Raw genomic sequence first — 20,032 nt, 5'->3', positions numbered from 1 at the left:
TTTTACATTTAGGTTTCTACTCGACTGGGTGCTTTCTGTTCCTGCTTTAACTTTGCTGTTTGCCTTTATTTTAGTGCAACAGTTTCTACAATACTTAACCTTTTAATTTTTTTTTAAAATAACTGTCCTGTGAAGTTTTGTAATACTGCCCTGTTATGACAAGCAGAATGCTATGAGAGACAGGGAGGGACATGAAGTAAAGGTCAAATAACATAACGATTTGTAATGAAACACGGTTTTGTGTTAAATAACTCTTAAGTTTTTTTCCTTTTTTTCCCCACCAACTTAACCCCAACTAGTTAAAAATATCAAGTTACGATTTACGAAATTAGAAAGTAAACGTTAGCAAGTAGAATGTATTTCTATAAATCCCATTTACACAGCTTTCGGTGCTGTACAAAGCATGTACATTTATACATACATACTTATATGAATATGAAAATTAGAAGCAGCAAGCAGAGACATGCTGACGACAACAACAAACAGAGAAAAGCAGGAGACAAACAGAGTTACAGGCCACAGAATGAGGGTGGATTTAGAGTCTAGACCTAAAAATCAGAGTTGGGGTATGTGTAATAAAATATGGGAAGCTTAATTAGAAACAAATATGTCAAAGTGGGTGACTAATCTGCTTTTATGGGTTTATTTGGCCTCGTCCTAGGATTCTGTTTGGGCTTGATGCTATGCTGCCACCCAGTGGTCATACATATTGAGCACAACCACAAATGAAGACTTTATTTTGACAGGTCAGTTTAGAATTCAATTAGCCATCTGTGAGTCTCCTACAGCTTCTTATTAAAAGCATAACACCAACAGCTAATTACTGATGACCAGGATCTTTTTGTTTAAAGGGTGGAAAACATTTGATCATCAGTATTTCACAAAACTTAGTTTTTCAGACAGGAAGCTAGGTCAATAATTACATGTTTAAAAAATAAAAGGAATGAAAGGAGGCGGGCCTTACAGCACTTTGTTTTATTGATCAGTTTCCATGACCACAGATGAACAATACAGTGAACTTGTAGGCAATGACAAAGCAGATTAAAAGTTTGTCTGTGGTGTCTGCTGTCTCAGTCATAATAATATAGTTACAAGCGACTGAGCGTGAAGAAACAATAAAGTACACAGGCATATTTACAAGCTGTCCTTCGGTGACACGGCCCTGATGCTCGCACATACGTGCTTCAGCTACAACAACTTAGGACAATAGATCTTTATTTCTACACCGCTTTACACCGTTTTTCTTTTCATCCATTTCATTTTACCAAAAATCGCATGAAGGTCCAAAAGGAATGGTAGAATTTTCTAATCTAATAATTATAAAAACAACCCGGTCTCTAAAACTCTGCCACCGTTTATTTTGAAAGCTTCTTCATCCTCTGGTCTAGTGCAGCAAAGTTCTCCTCTATAGCCACAAGATTTTCCTTCATCGTTTGCTGAACCTGGTAAAAAAAGAAGAAGAATTAGAGAGAATGCTAACTCCAGAAGTGCGTGCGAGAGACTGATGGGACGGGGAGAGAGGATGTAAGGAAAAAGCTAAATAATCGGTAAGAGAAAAGAAAGGAAGGTGCTTAAATATGGAAACCTTTGCCATAATTCAAACAAAATACCAATCAGGTGCAGCCCTGTTAAACATTCATATACCTGAGTCATGTAGGAAAAGTGCTACTGATGATAAGGTTGGGCGATATGTAAAAATTTTCCAATAGACGATACATGATATATTCACGCAGGTGACTTTTTGATGGGCGGAGCAATGTAATATTTTACATTCTTTTCTTGTTTGGTTCAGAATTAATATAGCTACTTTTTGGATTAGTCATTTATTTATATGTGTTCGCTGGAAGAGACATTTTGATTTTTAACTTACTTTTTGTTTAATTTTGGATTTGTTGCTTGGTTTAGTGTGTAAGACAAACACTGGAACGGCCTGTAAACACGGTTAGAGTGGAAAAAAAAGAAGACAGTTTCTCTTTGTTTCCCTCCCCACCGTTTTGGTTTTTTTTTTTTTTTTTTTTTTAATCTAAATAAAATGTTTTTGTTTTTTCTGAACATGGGCTACCATCTTTCTTTCTGTTATGAGTTTGAGTAAATGAATCGCTGCATTTGTTTGCAGCTGGAAGAGGGAGCTGTTAAAACACTGCTATTATTTCTTCTATTGACTGCTTCTCTTAACTTCAACCAACATTATTAGCAAACTCACTCATGGGCAAATAAATACATAACATTGCTCTTGTAAAAATGATCGGTGAAAGACTCAGCCTATCGTCGATTGGTCGATATATTCGTCCGATCGCCCAACCTTCACTGATGACAATTATTATTAGACAATATTGTTTCAGAAGGCTACACAAAAACCAAAAACAAACATTTCAGTGTTGATAAGAAACTGAAATGTCAGACTTAACTAGCCTCTGTGACACCAAAACATTGTAAAGAAAAACAAAATACATTTTACTGGATTGAGGCACTGGTTGGTCCCTCCTGCCAGAAGCCTTGAACTGTGAAAGCACAGACTGATTATTGCCTGAGAGGCTTTACAGAGCTTCTGTCCTCGTAATGGGAAGCTGTAGTTTGTTAGATTGTTACTTCTAGCTGTGAAAAGCTGCCTCGGCTGTGCACTCTGAAGGGTATTAGAGGACACTTTTTCCACTCATTCACTACACATACAAAGAGGTTACGGCCAAGTGTTTGAACATGTCAAGTTTTTCTTTCACACCAAATCTAACATTTTCATCTGCTATTGTGAAAAAGTGGTTCACAAAGTTTCTACCAATTACTGCAGAAACGTTCGTTTCTATAAAACGACAGCAACTGTATAACTGCTGGCGTCTTTTTATATCGAACTGTGACACATTTCTGCTGGCCAGTGCCAAGTTTACCATGGCTGCAGTGGCTCATTCAAGCTGACCGTTTAAGTGGATAAAACTGCTGAGTTCTACTCTCCCTGCAGCGCTTAGAAATTATTTATGTTGCTACAATTGTTCAACAGGTCTATGAACTTCTCACCTGTGTTAGCAGGGTATTATTGTCCTTCAGGGAGTTGTTGATCATCTGCTGAGTGGTATCCAGGTGTGTCAGCAGCTGGCCAAACTGCATGGCTGTGAGATAGAGGGTTGAAGTGAAAAGGGAGAATTAGATAAAGGACAGGAAGTAAGTAATCCTTAAATTCAAAACATCTGCTAAAAAATGAAATGTCTTTGTTGTCAGCTGAAGGAGAAGGGCAAAGGAATTGATGCAAACCTAATCTAACAGTGATGAACGGCAGCTTGAAAGATTAAACTAAGTATTTTCTTTTTCAAGTTTTCCTTTATTGGTAAAGAAAGATCAGAAGAAAAAAAGGTGCAGCTAAGCTCTGTCGAGCAAAGAAGCTGCAATGTGTGACAGATCGGTGCAGAGAGAGGCTGGATGATAAATGACCTCCTTCAGCTCTCAGAACTGAATTATCAATATAATCTATTAATGCCAAGGTTCCGCTTTCATGTGCTAAATAATAAAAAGATGATAATGTGATATATATAATATCATGCATCTCTGTTACCCCAAGGGGGTGTTTAGCAGTATTGCAAGATTTAGTTTAATTCCGTTACCATTTTGAGTCTCCCCTCTCAGTGATTTTTTGCCCTTTGTTATAATAGAATGGCACGGTTTAGGCTAATTCCATTATCTATTTGAATCCCGTTTTCCCTTAGTTTCATCTTATGTCTCGCTCTCAGATGTTTCCACAGTGGATGCAAATGTTACTCTCCAACACATATGCTGCCTGGAACGTGATCTGGGTTCACACCCTGTTATGTTCTGTGGCAACACCCAACATATTTTCAGCCTTTAACGCCACATCCCATCCCCGCTAACCTACATACATTCTCTCCTTGAACTCTCATGGGTGTCATTTCAAGGTTCGTCTCCCCTTACATAAAGGAAGAGCACATAAATTATCCATGTTTCCATTGCGATCCTTACCGGGGGGAAATTTGCCCCAAGAGCAACATTATTACAATATTGGCCAATTACTGGCACACACTAACCAAGTACATTCATCTAATGTTAGAGTTTTAATAAGCTCCTACACCCCTGAAACACCTCAGCACCTTCTGCATTTCATGGTTTTGTGTGAATGGACGGAGCAGTTTCAGTTCCTGCGTGTTACCTTGCTCATGGAGCTCCTTCACAGCAACGAGCCTCTGCACCACCTGAGGTATGGAAGTGGACATGGCATCCCACTTCTGCACCACATCATACAACTTTGACACCTGGCAGATAAAAAAAAAAAAAACCAAAACACATTTAATGATTTTTATAGAAGCTGTCAGATGGTCAAATACAATATTTTTCTAAAACACCAATATACCTAACACAAACCAACCATTTATACCGTTATTCATAGAAATTATATAATTAGCATAGCCTGCCCTCTGCTGGTCAACTACATATACAACACGTGAATGCATGAAATCTGTTAGTCAGATCCTGAATCGATTCATTATTTAGAAAGAACAAACTAAAAACAAACTATTCAATTACACTTTGGTTTGGCTCTTATGAATGTTTGGCTATGAATGTGGGCAGTTTGAAATATCAGCATTAAGCTGAAATTGTATAAACAATATTCTTCCCACTTGTTACCAGACTTTTGTAAATATACACTTATTGGAACGAGAACCTTAACACTGATGAAAACATTTCAGCTCTAATGATTGCAAATGTCTGTCCAGAAGAAACATTTACTGAAACAGCCTCAAAGTAGACAAATCACATGCAGTCAGTTTGAGCCTGGAAGTTGTAAAGAAACAGATCTGCAATTATTACAGCCTTTATTCGATACTGAAGGTGGTCAGGGGTCACTAACCTTGTTTTGTGTTTCAGCGTCTTCAATCGCTGCCTTGTGTTTAGCAATCTCATTCATCTTCCCGAGGACACTCTGCAGGAGAGAAAAAACACATTATACGTATACGGTAATCTATTCTAATTTTGCAAGAGGTACCACTCAGGGGCAACTAGTGTTTCACTGCAAACTATGTCACAAGTAACCCAACATCATGGTCACTGTGGCATATTTTAAAACTAAAGATATTTATCAGCTGAGCAACAAAGTAGCCAAACATTAAGGCACAAACTATAAAAGCACCGACTCAAAGCTGGACCGACCTAAGCTTTGTGTAATACCCTCTATTCTGAACGTTCTCCTTAGGTTTCAGGTATATGTTGTTCTTAAAAAGCAAGCAGTGATCTAAAGACATCCTCAGAGTGACTTTTTGGGCCACAAAGGAACTGCAGCTGGGCCGCAGTTTGAAATTACTTACAAGTATGTACAGTTACATATTTATATTAATTTAATTACATAAAAACTGAATGAAAACTGGTGCTAGGCGGTGGTTAGTTTGTGATATTACTCTTTATTCTGGGCAAAAACTGAATGCTCTTGTATTGAAGTTTGTGTCCCAGTGGCAGGTGGGCTACACTGGCCTTAACAATATGCATATGACCGGATTAGCATTAGGAATTTAAAGCCAACCATTTGTTGCTATTTTTTTAAAATACAATTTTCAAAGAAATACATAATTTTCTGCTATATTTTGATTAGACTGAAGATTTAAGACAAATTTAAATTCCGGTTGGATTTTATAGTTTTTAAGTGGGCTGCAGCGCTCTTGATTTTGTGAATAACTGCTATAGAGAAATGGGATGAGTTCTTGCAGAAAAGCAAAATGTTTTTTAGTTTTTGTTAGATACAAAAGCTACAGTCCAGATGCCCCTCCAACTGACACATCCAGGCCTGCTTCTGTACTAAACGCAATGGATGAAACTCAAAAGAGAGCAAAATATATACAAAAACCAAAACCCACTACCCTTTCAAACCAAAATGCATCTAGGAAAAAAAACTGATGTACGAATGTAATCAAGATGCAACTGTCTTGTCACTTCATATGGAAAGGCTGCCTCCTCCTAACACTGTGCTGTAATGCTGTACGGGGAGTAATCACCTGCAGTCTTGCCTCCACCTGATCCAGAGTAGCAGAGTCCAGAGCACTGACCCTTGCCTGCAGGAGCTCTATGGTGTCCTGATACAAAGGAGGACAAGTTTATATATAAGATCAAGCACAAAACTTTAGGTTTTTGTTCCTCCTACTGGCACAGCAGCAATAAACAAACTTGAAGGAACTGATGTCACCTTTGAAGTATGACCCAGTTCTCTGGCTGCACATCAGATACCCAGAGTTTTGAATAGAGAGACAAACTACACAGTGTGTTCTTACCATCAAACTGGTTCCTTGAGCACCAGCACTCAGAGGTCCCTATAAAGTAAATGTGAAGAGGGAAAAATGCATTTTAACAAGAAACAACAAAGCCACCGCTTGAATTTACATAAATCAAGTGGAATATTTTATTTTACTTGAAAACAGAAGCAAGAAAATTCTGTTGTGAGTGTGACATAGAGACAGGCACACAGAATTAGTGCGAATGAGAGCAAAGACCCATGAAGACAATGTGTGTGTGTGTGTGTGTGTGTGTGTGTGTGTGTGTGTGTGTGTGTGTGTGTGTGTGTGTGTGTGTGTGTGTGTGTGTGTGTGTGTTTGAGAGAGAGAGAGAGACAGCGGGACTGTGTGTGTACCTGCTTGTCTGATCCTGAGCCAACAGCCATCTCCAGCTCAGCTAGACGCTTCTCCACTTCCGCCATCTACAGAGACGGAACAGGGCAACACATGGCTGGCAGTGACAACAAGCATCCCACAAGAGACACACAAACACCCACATGTATGCCTTCCTCCTTTAGTCCTGCTTATTGTCATCTAGTATTCTGACATTCCACTCAGAAGAACAGAAACAAAGCAGGCCGAGGAGACCATACAGCCTCATTTTATGTGTGCATTCATCACAGACATTTATCCACCTCTCTTTCCTCTTTACCTTGGCAGACTCATTAAATTTCTCCTGCTCTGGTCTGCTGTGTAACTCGTAGAGTACCACTCCATCTGGGCCCTTAGTTAATGCTGTCGGCTTGCAGTCTCCTGCAGAGCTGCCACGGCTGCCCTTAGCGGCTTCCAGCTGGGTGAGCAGACGCCTATGAGAAGGGAAGAAAGACACAAAGGGATAATATGTTCACCATTGTTACCAACCCCATGTGCTGCCATGAGTGTGGTCCTCCCTCCCTCTCAATCCTTTAAGTCAGTGTTATTAACTGCAAGTGAAGGTTTGTGAAGGTGTTTTCCTCACTTTCTCTCATTTGTGTTTTCCCCTTTTAAGCCCACGGCTTCCTTTGCTTATGCTCAGTTGGGCGCTGGCATTTTTCAAAGATTTCTGTGTTCTTTTAGTTAATTTCCCTCCCTCAATCATCTGTCACTTAGTTGTGTTGTGCTCCTGGTAGCTATGCCCTTTGAGATCAGCAACATTTATGTGTACAATTAATCTTATTTCCTTACTACTCCATCTCATTATATCTGGTTAAAGCTTGGAAAATCCAATTCCCATATCAATCACTCTTATTCTCTCCATTTCTCCAGAGCACCCTCTTTCTTCCCAAGCATTTCAGTTTCTCAGATCACAGTGCTGGCACGATCTAACAGACTGTGGTGTTAAGTTTCAGGTTCCAGGTGCTTGCCCTCGTTTGTGCTTCATTGTCTTGTTAACTCCAGCCAACTCACCTGGCCAGTGCGCCATCTGGGTCAGCCAGGTTGATGTGTGCCTGTGGTCCAAGCAGTGAGTCGAGATGGGCTGAAACCAGCTGCTGTTTGAGCTGGGCTGCCTGCTGGGCCAGCACCACTGGAGTGAGGCGCTCCTCTGCATTACTTTCCTTTGTGGCAGCCTGGACGCAGAGAGACACATACATCTTTGATGCCAGGTAATACAATCTGTGTGTAGTGCAGTATCAAACACTAATATTTTTGCATTATTATTTGATCATATAATATTTTTGGATTAGCTTTTGTAAATAAAGGCATATGGATCTACTTCTAGACCATATTGCTCGCTAACCAATCAAAAATACAGAATTGCAAATAAAACTTAATGTGAACAATACAGAAACATTTACTGCAATGAGCATGAACAGTTGTCAAATTCAAATTCAAATTTTATTTGTCACGTACACAGTCATACACAGTACGATATGTAGTGAAATGCTTGGACAACTGCTCGTGACCTAAAGAGAACAAAAAAGGAAAAGGCTATGAATAAGAAAGGAAATAAATATGAAAAATTAAAAAGGGTAAATTTAACTAAGAAGGAATAAAATATAAATTAAGGTTAAAAATGAAATAACTGTACAACACAAATTAGAATGAAGGGTAATTTAACTGGGAAGGAATAAGATAAAATATATAAATTAAAGTTGAAAATAAAATAACTGTACAACAAAATACACAATATAGAACTATATAAGAATGTATGAAGAAATCTAAATATAAATAAATATATACACAATAACAGCAGCTGTACAAGTATTAACCGGAAATGAAGAATATAGTGACCAGTGTTGTGCAAAAAAACAATGTGTGCAAAAACAATGTCCAGAAAGTCCAGTGTGTGTGTAAGAACCATATGTGTGGGTCAGTACTGTGTGGTGGTGTGATTGAGAGACCGTATCGCCTGCGGGAAGAAGCTCCTCCTCAGTCTCTCTGTGTTGGTCTTCAGGGAGCGGAATCGCTTTCCTGACCTCAGCAGAGAGAACAGTCTGTTGTTGGGATGGCTGAGGTCCTTCACGATCTTCCTGGCCTTGGTCCGGCACCGCCTGCTGTAGATTGAGTGCAGGTCAGGGAGCTCGGAGCGGATGGTGCGCTCAGCTGACCGCACAACCCTCTGTAGAGCTCGTCTGTCCTGCATGGTGCTGTTCCCGAACCAGGTTAAGATGTTTCCCGCCAGGATGCTCTCTATGGTGCACGAGTAAAAGTTCCTGAGCACCTTGGAGGGCAGTTGGAAGTCTCTCAAGCGTCTGAGGTGGTAGAGACGCTGTCGGGCCTTTTTCACCACGGTGTTGATGTGACAGGACCATGACAGGTCCTGCGTGATGTGAACTCCGAGGTATTTGAAGCTGTCCACTCTCTCCACTGGGCACTCGATGACGGGGGTCTGGTAGTTCCTCTCCTGCTTAGTGCTGAAGTCCACTATCAGCTCCTTTGTCTTACTGACGTTTAGAAGGAGGTTGTTCCTCTGGCACCAGTTCTCCAGATTCCTAATCTCCTTCAGGTAGGCCGTCTCGTTGTTATCAGAGATCAGGCCCACCACGACGGTGTCGTCAGCAAACTTGATGATGGTGGTGGAGCTGGTAGTGGCCACACAGTCATATGTGTACAAAGAGTACAGCAGGGGGCTCAGAACACACCCCTGGGGGGCTCCAGTGCTGAGAGTGGTGGAGGCTGAGACATGTCCGCCCATCCTTACTGCCTGTGGTCTGCCAGTTAGGAAGTTGGAGATCCACTGACACATAGATGAGCTGAGTCCCAGATGCTCCAGCTTGGTGGTGAGTGTGGAGGGAATTATGGTGTTAAATGCAGAGCTGTAGTCTATGAAGAGCATTTTAACATAATTCCCCCTTCTAGTGTCCAAGTGAGTGAGTGATGTGTGGAGGAGATGAGAGATGGCATCGTCTGTGGAACGATTTGGACGGTAAGCGAACTGTAGTGGGTCCAGTGTGTCTGGTAGTGAAGAAATGATGAAGTCTCTGACCAGGCGTTCAAAGCACTTCATCACTACTGAGGTGAGGGCTACAGGGCGATAGTCATTGAGAGAAGCAGGGTGGGGTTTCTTCGGGACAGGAACAATGATGGACTCTTTGAAGCATGTGGGGATCACCGACTGAGATAAAGAGATGTTGAATATCTCAGTGAACACAGGAGCTAGCTGGTATGCGCAGTCTCTTAGGATACGACCTGGGATGCTGTCTGGTCCTGCTGCTCTCTGGTGTTCACTCTTTTGAAGGCTCTCCTTACTTCATGCTCGGAGATGACGAGCACGTTTCCGGTGCTGGCAGTATCTTCCTGTCTGCAGCCGTTAGCGCCGCTAACACTAGCATTGTTGGAGACCAGAGGAACAACCTCCTTCTAAATGTCAGTAAGACAAAGGAGCTGATAGTGGACTTCAGCACTAAGCAGGAGAGGAACTACCAGACCCCCGTCATCAACGAGTGCCCAGTGGAGAGAGTGGACAGCTTCAAATACCTCGGAGTTCACATCACGCAGGACCTGTCATGGTCCTGTCACATCAACACCGTGGTGAAAAAGGCCCGACAGCGTCTCTACCACCTCAGACGCTTGAGAGACTTCCAACTGCCCTCCAAGGTGCTCAGGAACTTTTACTTGTGCACCATAGAGAGCATCCTGGCGGGAAACATCTTAACCTGGTTCGGGAACAGCACCATGCAGGACAGACGAGCTCTACAGAGGGTTGTGCGGTCAGCTGAGCGCACCATCCGCTCCGAGCTCCCTGACCTGCACTCAATCTACAGCAGGCGGTGCCGGACCAAGGCCAGGAAGATCGTGAAGGACCTCAGCCATCCCAACAACAGACTGTTCTCTCTGCTGAGGTCAGGAAAGCGATTCCGCTCCCTGAAGACCAACACAGAGAGACTGAGGAGGAGCTTCTTCCCGCAGGCGATACGGTCTCTCAATCACACCACCACACAGTACTGACCCACACATATGGTTCTTACACACACACTGGACTTTCTGGACTTTGTTTTTGCACACATTGTTTTTTTGCACAACACTGGTCACTATATTCTTCATTTCCGGTTAATACTTGTACAGCTGCTGTTATTGTGTATATATTTATTTATATTTAGATTTCTTCATACATTCTTATATAGTTCTATATTGTGTATTTTGTTGTACAGTTATTTTATTTTCAACTTTAATTTATATATTTATCTTTATCTTATTCTTCCCAGTTAAATTTACCCTTCATTCTAATTTGTGTTGTACAGTTATTTCATTTTTAACCTTAATTTATATTTTATTCCTTCCTAGTTAAATTTACCCTTTTTAATTTTTCATATTTATTTCCTATCTTATTCATAGCCTTTTCCTTTTTTGTTCTCTTTAGGTCACGAGCAGTTGTCCAAGCATTTCACTACATATCGTACTGTGTATGACTGTGTACGTGACAAATAAAATTTGAATTTGAATTTGACCTTAGCTGCAGCCTCGAAGCGAGCATAGAAAGTGTTCAGCTCGTCTGCCAGAGTCACGGTCGCGTTCGTCATACCGGTTGTTGGTGCTTTATAGTCCGTTATTGTCCTTAGTCCCCCCGCCACAGGCTCCTAGAGTCACTCTGTTGGAGTTGTGACTCTAGTTTCCTCCCGTAGCGCTGCTTCGCCTCTTTCACCGCCCTCCGCACGTTATATGACGCCCCAGTCTGCGTCATCGAGTGCGTCATGTAACGCGGCCACCGATTGATCCGTCCAGCGCGCGACCTTCCTCTGAACCGGAACTTCCTGTTTCAGCCTTTGTTTATATTTTGGCATGAGGAAGATGGCGGCGTGATCAGATTTGCCAAACGGAGGGCGGGATTGTGCCTTGTAGCCGTCCTTGACCGTAGTGTAGCAGTGGTCCAGTGTCCTTTCACCCCTGGTGGGGCAGGTGATGTGTTGATAAAAGTTCGGCGCTGCGCGTTTGAGGTTGGCGCTATTAAAGTCCCCCTCACAATAAGCGCAGCGTCCCGGTGTTGTGTCTGGTGCTGTGTGAGTGCCTCATGCAGCTCGCATAAGGCGGTGACCGTGTCCGCTTGTGGTGGAATATAAACGGCACTTACAATGACCGATGTAAATTCCCGAGGTAGATAAAAAGGACGACACATGATGGACAGTAGTTCCAGATTTGGTGTGCAGGAGGGTGTGAGAGGAACAACGTTCGCACTGTTGCACCAGTTGTTGTTCACCATTAAACACACGCCGCCTCCCCTGTCTGTCTCCATTGTCAAGTTTGCTGACGACACTGTTGTTGTGGGCCTGATCTCTGACAACATCGAGAAGGCCTACCTGGAGGAGATTATGAACCTGGAGACCTGGTGACAGGAAATTAACCCCCTCCTAAATGTCAGCAAGACTAAGGAGCTGATCGTGGACTTCACTACAACGCAGGCGAGGAATTATAAGCCCCTCATCATCAGTGGCACGCCAGTGGAGAGAGTGGATAGTTTACGGTATCTGGGTGTCCACATCACTCAGGACCTGTCATGGTCCTGCCACATTAACACTCTGGTTAAGAAAGCCCACCAGTGTCTCTTCTTCCTCAGAAGACTTAGAGACTTCCACCTGCTGCTGAGGGTGCTCAAGAACTTTTACTCCTGCACCATCGAGAGCGTCTTGATGGGAAACATCTGCACCTAGTTTGGGAACAGCACCAAGCAGGACAGACAAGATCTGCAAAGAGTGGTGCGCTCAGCCGAACGCATCATTCGATCAGAGCTTCCTGACCTGCTGTCCATCTACACCAAGCGGTGCAAGACCAAAGCTAGGAAGATTATGATGGACTAGGGCTGGGCTATATCATACCGGTAATACCGGTGTAATTTTGGGCAACGATAGGAAAATGACATATTGCGATAGAATATGGGTAAAACGCGCATGCGCAGTGCCTATGTTTACATATACACATGGCGGCGACGCAGAATGAGTAGAGCGAAAGTGGATCGTTAAATGAAACAGATGAACCAGAACTGGTTTGTAGAAATGCTGCAACTTCACTGGTGTGGAACTGGTTTAGCTTTCGTCCGTCAGATACACAACAAAGCACTATTTTTGGTAGAGCATGCTAGCGGGCCGTCGTTATTACCGTGTTGTTTGGAAAATACGGCACACTTAAAATCAAACCTTTGATTTTTCTGAAAATCGACAGTGCCCCTTATAATCCCGTGTGCCTTATGTATGAATATGTATGGTTGTGTGTGCGACAAATAAAATTTAAATTTGAGGGTGAGCCATTTCTTGCACGATGACAGGAAGGAAACTTTGTTAATCAACATTGTTGGTTGTAATCTAGCAAATTTTCACAGTGTGCTTTAGCTTTAGTGCATTGTTACGCCCCTCTGCAGCCCCTAATCTCCTCAGTGTGTTCAGCTGGTGCTAATTGGCCACACCTAGTCAGGTGTTGATAAAAGCATACCTGAGGCAGGGTTTCAGGAAGCTCACTAGTCTTTGCCTTGGTAGCACCAGCCAGTTTAGCCAACCTGCTATGCCATTTTAAGATGAACCCTCTTCTCACTAACACTCAGGTATTCATCAGATTAGGCTTTGGATTAGATTTGCTGAAATTGTTCCAACTCAATGGTTGATCTTCCCTTCAATAAATGCAATACTAAATGATCTATGAGCAATGTGGAGGAAGGCTACTAACATTAAAATACAGGTAGAAGAATGATCATCCCTCACACGCTCTTTTGGACGTGTGTACACGTCTGTTGCTTGCAGGTTACCTGGATGGTGTCCACCTCCTGCGTGAGTTCCTGGATCTCATTCACTAGGCGCTGATACTTCTGCTGAGGCGTCTCCTTCACTCCACAGCCCTCTCCAAGCTAAGCCACAGAGCAGAGAAACTGAATGAATATTACTCAATATACAAAAGAGCTGAGAGAAATGATCACACCACTAGCATCACATGCTCTCTGACTTTTATCAGAAATGACAAACACAAGAGTGAACAAAATAAAAAGTCTTTTTGTGAGAACAAAGTAATGTTCTTCTGCTGAACAGAATATACTCACAATCTCAAATTCTCCTGACTCATAGCCAACTCTTCTGCTTTTACTGATTCTGTCTGAAAAGTCTGGAAAAAGAAAGGACAAATGTGTTGAGAGAGAAAGTGACAAACACGACATTAAAAGCTGAAACTGATGTTTCTAAGAATGCAAATCTATTTGTTATAGCACAAACTGAAGGAATAAAATATTTTAATTTGTTTTACATGTATTTATTGATGTTTGTTTTCTTTACACTAAAGAAGAAATTTATCTTATACAACAATTAAATACAAATGACAGCAGATGAAAATTTTAAAGACAGGGCAGCCAAAGAAGCACTGAGAATAAATGACAAAGCAAAGGAATGTGTGTCATTTACTTTTCTTTTTTTATTACTTTTGCCAATTTTAGCAATATGTTAACTTTATAGGCTTTAATTCAATGAACCAATTAATAATCTCTTAACTAACTGAAGCCAAAGCAGCTCTTCTTCATTCTGTACCTTAACGAGGTAGATATGTTAGCAACAGACTAAAGTAACACTTTGTTTTTTGTCTACAAATGTGACACGATAATTCACTAATTTCCAGTCAAGTCTGTACATTTTTAATACCAGCCACAAATATATAATTTCATTTTAATAAAGGATAAATACTTTCTTAAAACACATGGATGTTGTAATTTGTAACTCAACTCAGGAGTAAATTGGTGCATTTGACAGACACAGTGGATGTAAAATGTAATAAAGAAACATGTGACCTAATGCAATGATGTGGTATACCACCACATATTTTGTTATTCAACTTAATACGTCGTTATTAAATTAAAATTGAGAAACTGACCAAGTCCCTTGGTGCTGACATGCTTGTCTTTGAACTTGTCATAAGCAGCATTGGGGTTGACCACAATCCTCTCCACGCTGTCACTGCAAAGCTCCTCCTGCCATTGAAAAACCAGGAAATAAAGTCAGCTGAACATCAACAAACTCACACAGTTATTTTAGCCGTACTGAATCAGTGAGCCAAAAGACTCAAAGCCCCAGGTACACTTAAAATACATTGAAAGGTTGGTAAATTTGGACAGGAAACCTTGGTCTGATCACTGCCCAAAAATATGATTACCGTATTTTCCGCACTATAAGGCACACTTAAAATCCTTTAATTTTCTCAAAAATCGACAGTGCGCCTTATAAACCAGTGAGCCTTATGTATGAATTCTGGTTGTGCTTACTGAGCTCGAAACGATTTTATGTGGTACACGGCGCTCAAAAATCGGTCAAAAAATGTTTTAGTACGACTTTGGTAAGCTACGAAGCTGCAACACTTAATGGATTGTCTGAGCATTACGGCTACTGTAGTCAGGAGCCTCGAGGAGAAATCTGGGTCCAAAACTGTGTCCGCTTCAGGTACAACAGTCAAACGAACACTGCGGCATCACTGAGAGTTAAAACTGTTTAAATTCTTTAATCTTTAATAAACTGATCAGCGTTGTTGCTTTATCAGGTGTAACAATTAAGTTTAACATCCAGGCATCCATGAAAACAGAATTTATTAAATTTAATGGAGTTAGACGTTAGCAGGAAGTTAGCTTGCTAGTTTCAACCTAAACATATAGCATGTTCTGACTGAGAGATTTCTGAAAAAATTCAAACGTACAGCTCTGCTATCACTTCCAACATAAATGAAGACAGAAAACTAAACAGCAGTGACTTTTGTAGGGTTACTGAAGTTGGACTAGCTGGTAGATAATGATGTGCTACGTGATTGCTAGCGACACAGCTATGCGTGTTGTGCTAATGCTAACTTTTTTCCACTGGATAAAAGCTAACGTGAGGGTTCCCGAAGGTTAGGGACAAATGCAGTGGCATGGCAGGATGCTGTAAACAGACCAAACTTCAGTCAGTAGAACAACTGAGATAATCCATCAACCGCAATGCGAGGTTAGTCATTAACATACTGCAACAACATGGGAATAGAGCAGCTGCCAGAGAATTCAACATTAATGAATCAATGGTACGGAAGTGGAGTAAGGAAGAAGAATGCGTTGAGTAAAGTTTGACATATCTGACTGTTTTGTTTCGCTTAATGCGCCTTATAGTCCGGTGTGCCTTATGGTCCGAAACATACGGTAAGATCATGAATTATGTGTATTATTGTCAACCAAGTCCAGACACCCATAGAAATTAAAACCCATTTTAACCATGAATCATCAGAATCTGCAAGAGTTTCACATCCATTATTTGGTCCAGCTTTTACACAACCAGATAATTTCAAGATCATTCATAGTTTCAGCAAAGACTGGTTGTAGTGTCATCTTTACAAACAAATATGTCATCCGTGTGCTACAGGTTTACTATGATAAAACGATGTGGAGTGAATGGAAAAGGCAGAACCACAGCTGGAAGTAACTAACACTTTCTTTTCTAAATGACAGGTTTTGATTAGTGATTGGAAATACCATGGATCATTTGATCAAAACTTTTTAGTGATCAATTATGATGAACCACATGCAATGGGTCGAATTAAAACAGTGCTGACACAAACACAAAGGTGCTATGAGTGGGCTCACAAACATCAGGATAAAAAGAGACAAAACCTTAGACAAGTTACACATATGACATGATGGAGGAGGAGGAGGAAGAGGAGAGTTAGTCAGGCTCTTACCAGCTCCTTGGGTTTCCAAAGAGTTAGAGAAAATAACGGAAGAGCAGAGGGAGAGAAAAAAAAATAGGGGGGAGAGAGAGAGAGAGACAACACAGATTAATGTGGTTATCACATGCCATGCACACAACAGGAACAGTTGGCCAAGGTCAGGGAAAGATAAGAAAGAAAGCAGTGTTCTGAGAGTAGCTGCCAAACACCCTGGAGACACTTTGCTCAGACAGTTTATGATGGTCTCAGAGTTCTTTCCGTCTTTCCCAATTCACCGTGATAATGTGGTCCTTTAATACCACCAAGTTTCTCTCCCTCATGATACCTTTTATAGTAATGAAGAGCCTGGTGTTTCAAAACATTAATTATGATTCAGAATGGAGGGTGAGGATGTCTAAAACAAGTCAAACCCCCAAATGCATGTATCCTCAGCTCATTAAACTGGAGTAAGTTCTTAGTTAGTCACATGCAGTTTATCCTAAATGAATCTGCTAACCTAAAACAAAGCACATGGTGAACTATATCAAAGTTAGAGCCCCAGTACAGTGTGTGATTTACAATGTTTTAGTTCAACTAAAGTCTGCAAATCAATTCATCAGAAAAAAAAATATAGCATCAAATTGGAGATTACCTAATTCGACAGATTTTTCTTGGAAGCTGGCTATGGCACTACACAATTAGTATGTAGTTTGCCAAAAAGGGAAGAATTTTATAATGACAGCAGCAAAGAAGCAGTCATCTCAATGTTGATCTGTGTTACATGCCGCATACATTCCATTAGTCAGTATTAGTACAGATGCTAATTTGCTGCACCCCTAGGTGAAATTATGTATAAACCAGTGGCCAACACAACCACATTGTTTTTGCCTAAGGTAACCAAAAAGGATGGTGACAGAACAAAAACAAGCTTATGGAGCTATGGCTAAGAAACCACTTTTGTGGAGCACACAATGCTAGAGCCATTTCCAAAGCTTCATTTTTGTCTGGCTACATTACTACAACATGAGAACAACATAGGTGGAACGCGCACTTGACATATTTCTGCTTATTTTATGTAAAGCACAAAAAACTATTCTCAATAGGCATTCACGAGTCTCATTATTGATCATTTAAAAGGTCTACTGCAGACTGTGAGTGACTTTCTTTTATATCCATTTTGCTCAATGAACCTGTAAGAAGTTATCACGCATTGTAAAGAGGCCGTTAAAATGTCCAGTTAGTCAGAACAGTGGAGTTAGCCAAGAAGCAATTATTAGAACATGACAGCAGGTTAAAAAGAGAAATCCCTAGAACAAATAAACACATTTATTCTGCCGAAAGCTTCACGCTCACACAGGCACACAATTGAACCCTCACTGCTTTGTCAAAGCATGAAAGAGTAAATCAGTTCTGCTGAATAACCACCAACACCATTATCCCTTAGAAATTTTTAAAAGAGCAGCAAGAATAGGAGGAAAAGAATCAATTCCTTCCACTTCACAACAATCAAAAAGGGTTGAATTACACTGCACAAAGAGAGTCGCTGATCTATTTCTCATATCATTCCAATCATTAAAGGCAGAAATAGTGACTATGGGAATTTAAAAAAACAAAAACATGCATTAAAAAAAAGCATTAAGCTCACTGAGAGAAAAATTGAGCCAGTCTTACTTGTACAAACTAGGGTCCCAGGAGGGTGGGGGAAGAGTCAAAACAAGGGCAAGGGAATAGGAAGAGCAAACATGAAAACATGGAAGGAAAATGCCAATTAGCATTCTCTCAGCTGGTCTGAAAAAATAGCCCAGACATGGTTAAAACCAAAGTCAGACCAGCTCACCAAGAGCTGTCCTGATAAACAAGCCTGAACTCTTGCAGTCACAAGAGTTCGATCACTATTGATGACAGCAAAAGAGATTTCTAAGACAACGGCAGTGCCTGAATGTTTGGTTTGCTGATATGCTTGAAGTGTCTGAATCCAATTTTAAAATGCTTCTACTGACATTTTTGTTTTTATTATGCACTTGTGCCTTAGTTCTGTCAACATATTAAAATAATTTAAAAAAGAAACATACATAACAGGGACAATGTGTGGAAGTCAGCTGTATGTATTGTATAAAATATGAACAAAGTTCACTACTTCAACTCTATATTTTAAACAAGAGCATCAACAACGGGGTATTTGTACACGTCTTACAAATAGTATTTCACTCGCCCTGCAGAGTTGGTAAGGACAGGAAAGGCACAGGGACAGATTATTTACATGCATAGTACCGCTGACATATCCGCCCTTTGCCATGTAATTTATACAGTAAAAGTGAGAAGCTGTTATTCCGTACTGTCAATCATAAACCTACGTGTAAACACTTGTTAGCTAGTTAGCTGAATGTGCAGAAAATTAAAGAACAGGGAACTTGGGGGGAAAAGGCGCCCACTTACCGACTCAAACTGAGCCTGGTCATCCTCAGGAAGGTCACCGGTTTCATACACGTCCGGCTCGTTAAACGCCTGTGCAAACAATTAGATAAACAAAATAAGGAACAGTTAGACATCCCGGTTATTACAGCTTGCCTGGCCAACGCCCCGGCCCATTCAACAACAACTATCTCCTAACCCTTGCTTCTGGTGTTCCGTAGCACAACTCGGGGAATTAGCTGAAAAATAAAGCAACTACGGGATTACAACTGTAAATGCCAGCTGCGCGGTGAGTGAAAACAAAAAGCAGACAACGAAATAAACGGCAGAGATGTTAGCTAACTTAGCTGTCAAAGCCTGGAGATAGCACTGCCAGTTAGCAGTATCTGTCTGCTAGCGTTAGCCACTTACAATTCCTGGCAAATTTGCGTATTTGGGATCAGCCATGGTCACCGGGAGGGAAAAAAGAAGACCAACGAATCACAACAGAATGTAATGAAACGTGCAAATTATCGCTGGATAGAGTCTGACTATGACAAAAGCTAACGATGGATGAGCCAGCAGTCTCCCAGCCGGCGGAGCTTTCCAAGCCGATGTGGTCACTAGCTTGATGTGACGGCGTGTGCCCTTGATTTGTGTACAGGCACCGGCAGGTGGACTGTCGTGCGACTGCTGCGTCAATTGAAAAGAGTTCGCCGGCTTACCGAAGACAATAAAACAATCATACCCGAAAACGAACACCGCTTTCACGCATGCGCGCCTTTTATCCAATAAGACTCAATAAGGCTTTGGTCTTTTTATTTTATTTTCCTATTAAACGCGATATTAGCTGTCGCATGCATTATCTTAAATTCTTCAATAACATTTTTTTATTAGTTTTAAATAAAACATGTAACTGTGTTGTAACATAATGCCGTCACATGATGGCGCCAAAGAGTTGTTTTTTGGTATTTGTTTTTAAGAACAACTTGATCAATGGGTTCAAAGATCCTCGATCAACACGCGTCGATTAATAGGATGATTCACGATCAGGAAAAGAACAAAGTTGTCGTGTTTTCCCCCTACATGTTATTAAATTATAAACACACATCTTATATTATGTCGTTGCAGCTTCTCCCTAAAAGCTGTAATACTTGCTGTGGTCGATCTGTCAACAACTTATGAATAACCCTGATGTGCAATATTCTTCTGCTCAAATCGACATGTTTGAAAATAATATTTATAATTTACGTGATATACTTATGTACATTTCACAATATGTAACTAACTCATTTACAGTGCATATGCAGTGGATGCTCCTTTACAAGTGCAGTCGGTAT

At 41.0% G+C, this 20,032-nt stretch overlaps 1 protein-coding gene across 1 annotated transcript; it reads right to left on the bottom strand.

Moving 5' to 3' along the window:
- Window positions 1–960: 960 nt before the first annotated feature.
- Window positions 961–19,462, bottom strand: dctn2 (dynactin 2 (p50)). The gene is made up of 14 exons (XM_026166771.2): window positions 19,125–19,462; window positions 18,738–18,806; window positions 14,514–14,610; window positions 13,696–13,757; window positions 13,408–13,506; window positions 7,644–7,804; window positions 6,910–7,063; window positions 6,614–6,679; window positions 6,258–6,296; window positions 5,985–6,062; window positions 4,850–4,921; window positions 4,151–4,253; window positions 3,010–3,101; window positions 961–1,442 (listed from the first exon to the last, which is right to left on the bottom strand). The coding sequence occupies exons 1-14, from the start codon at window positions 19,158–19,160 to the stop codon at window positions 1,356–1,358; spliced, it is 1,215 nt and encodes a 404-aa protein (XP_026022556.1). The 5' UTR covers window positions 19,161–19,462; the 3' UTR covers window positions 961–1,355.
- Window positions 19,463–20,032: the final 570 nt, after the last annotated feature.

Source organism: Astatotilapia calliptera, chromosome 5 (assembly GCF_964374335.1).
Source record: "Astatotilapia calliptera chromosome 5, fAstCal68.1, whole genome shotgun sequence".
In the NCBI taxonomy this organism is placed as follows: domain Eukaryota; kingdom Metazoa; phylum Chordata; class Actinopteri; order Cichliformes; family Cichlidae; genus Astatotilapia; species Astatotilapia calliptera.
The sequence above is the reverse complement of the archived record's forward strand: the minus strand, read 5'-3'. Positions and strand labels throughout refer to the sequence as shown.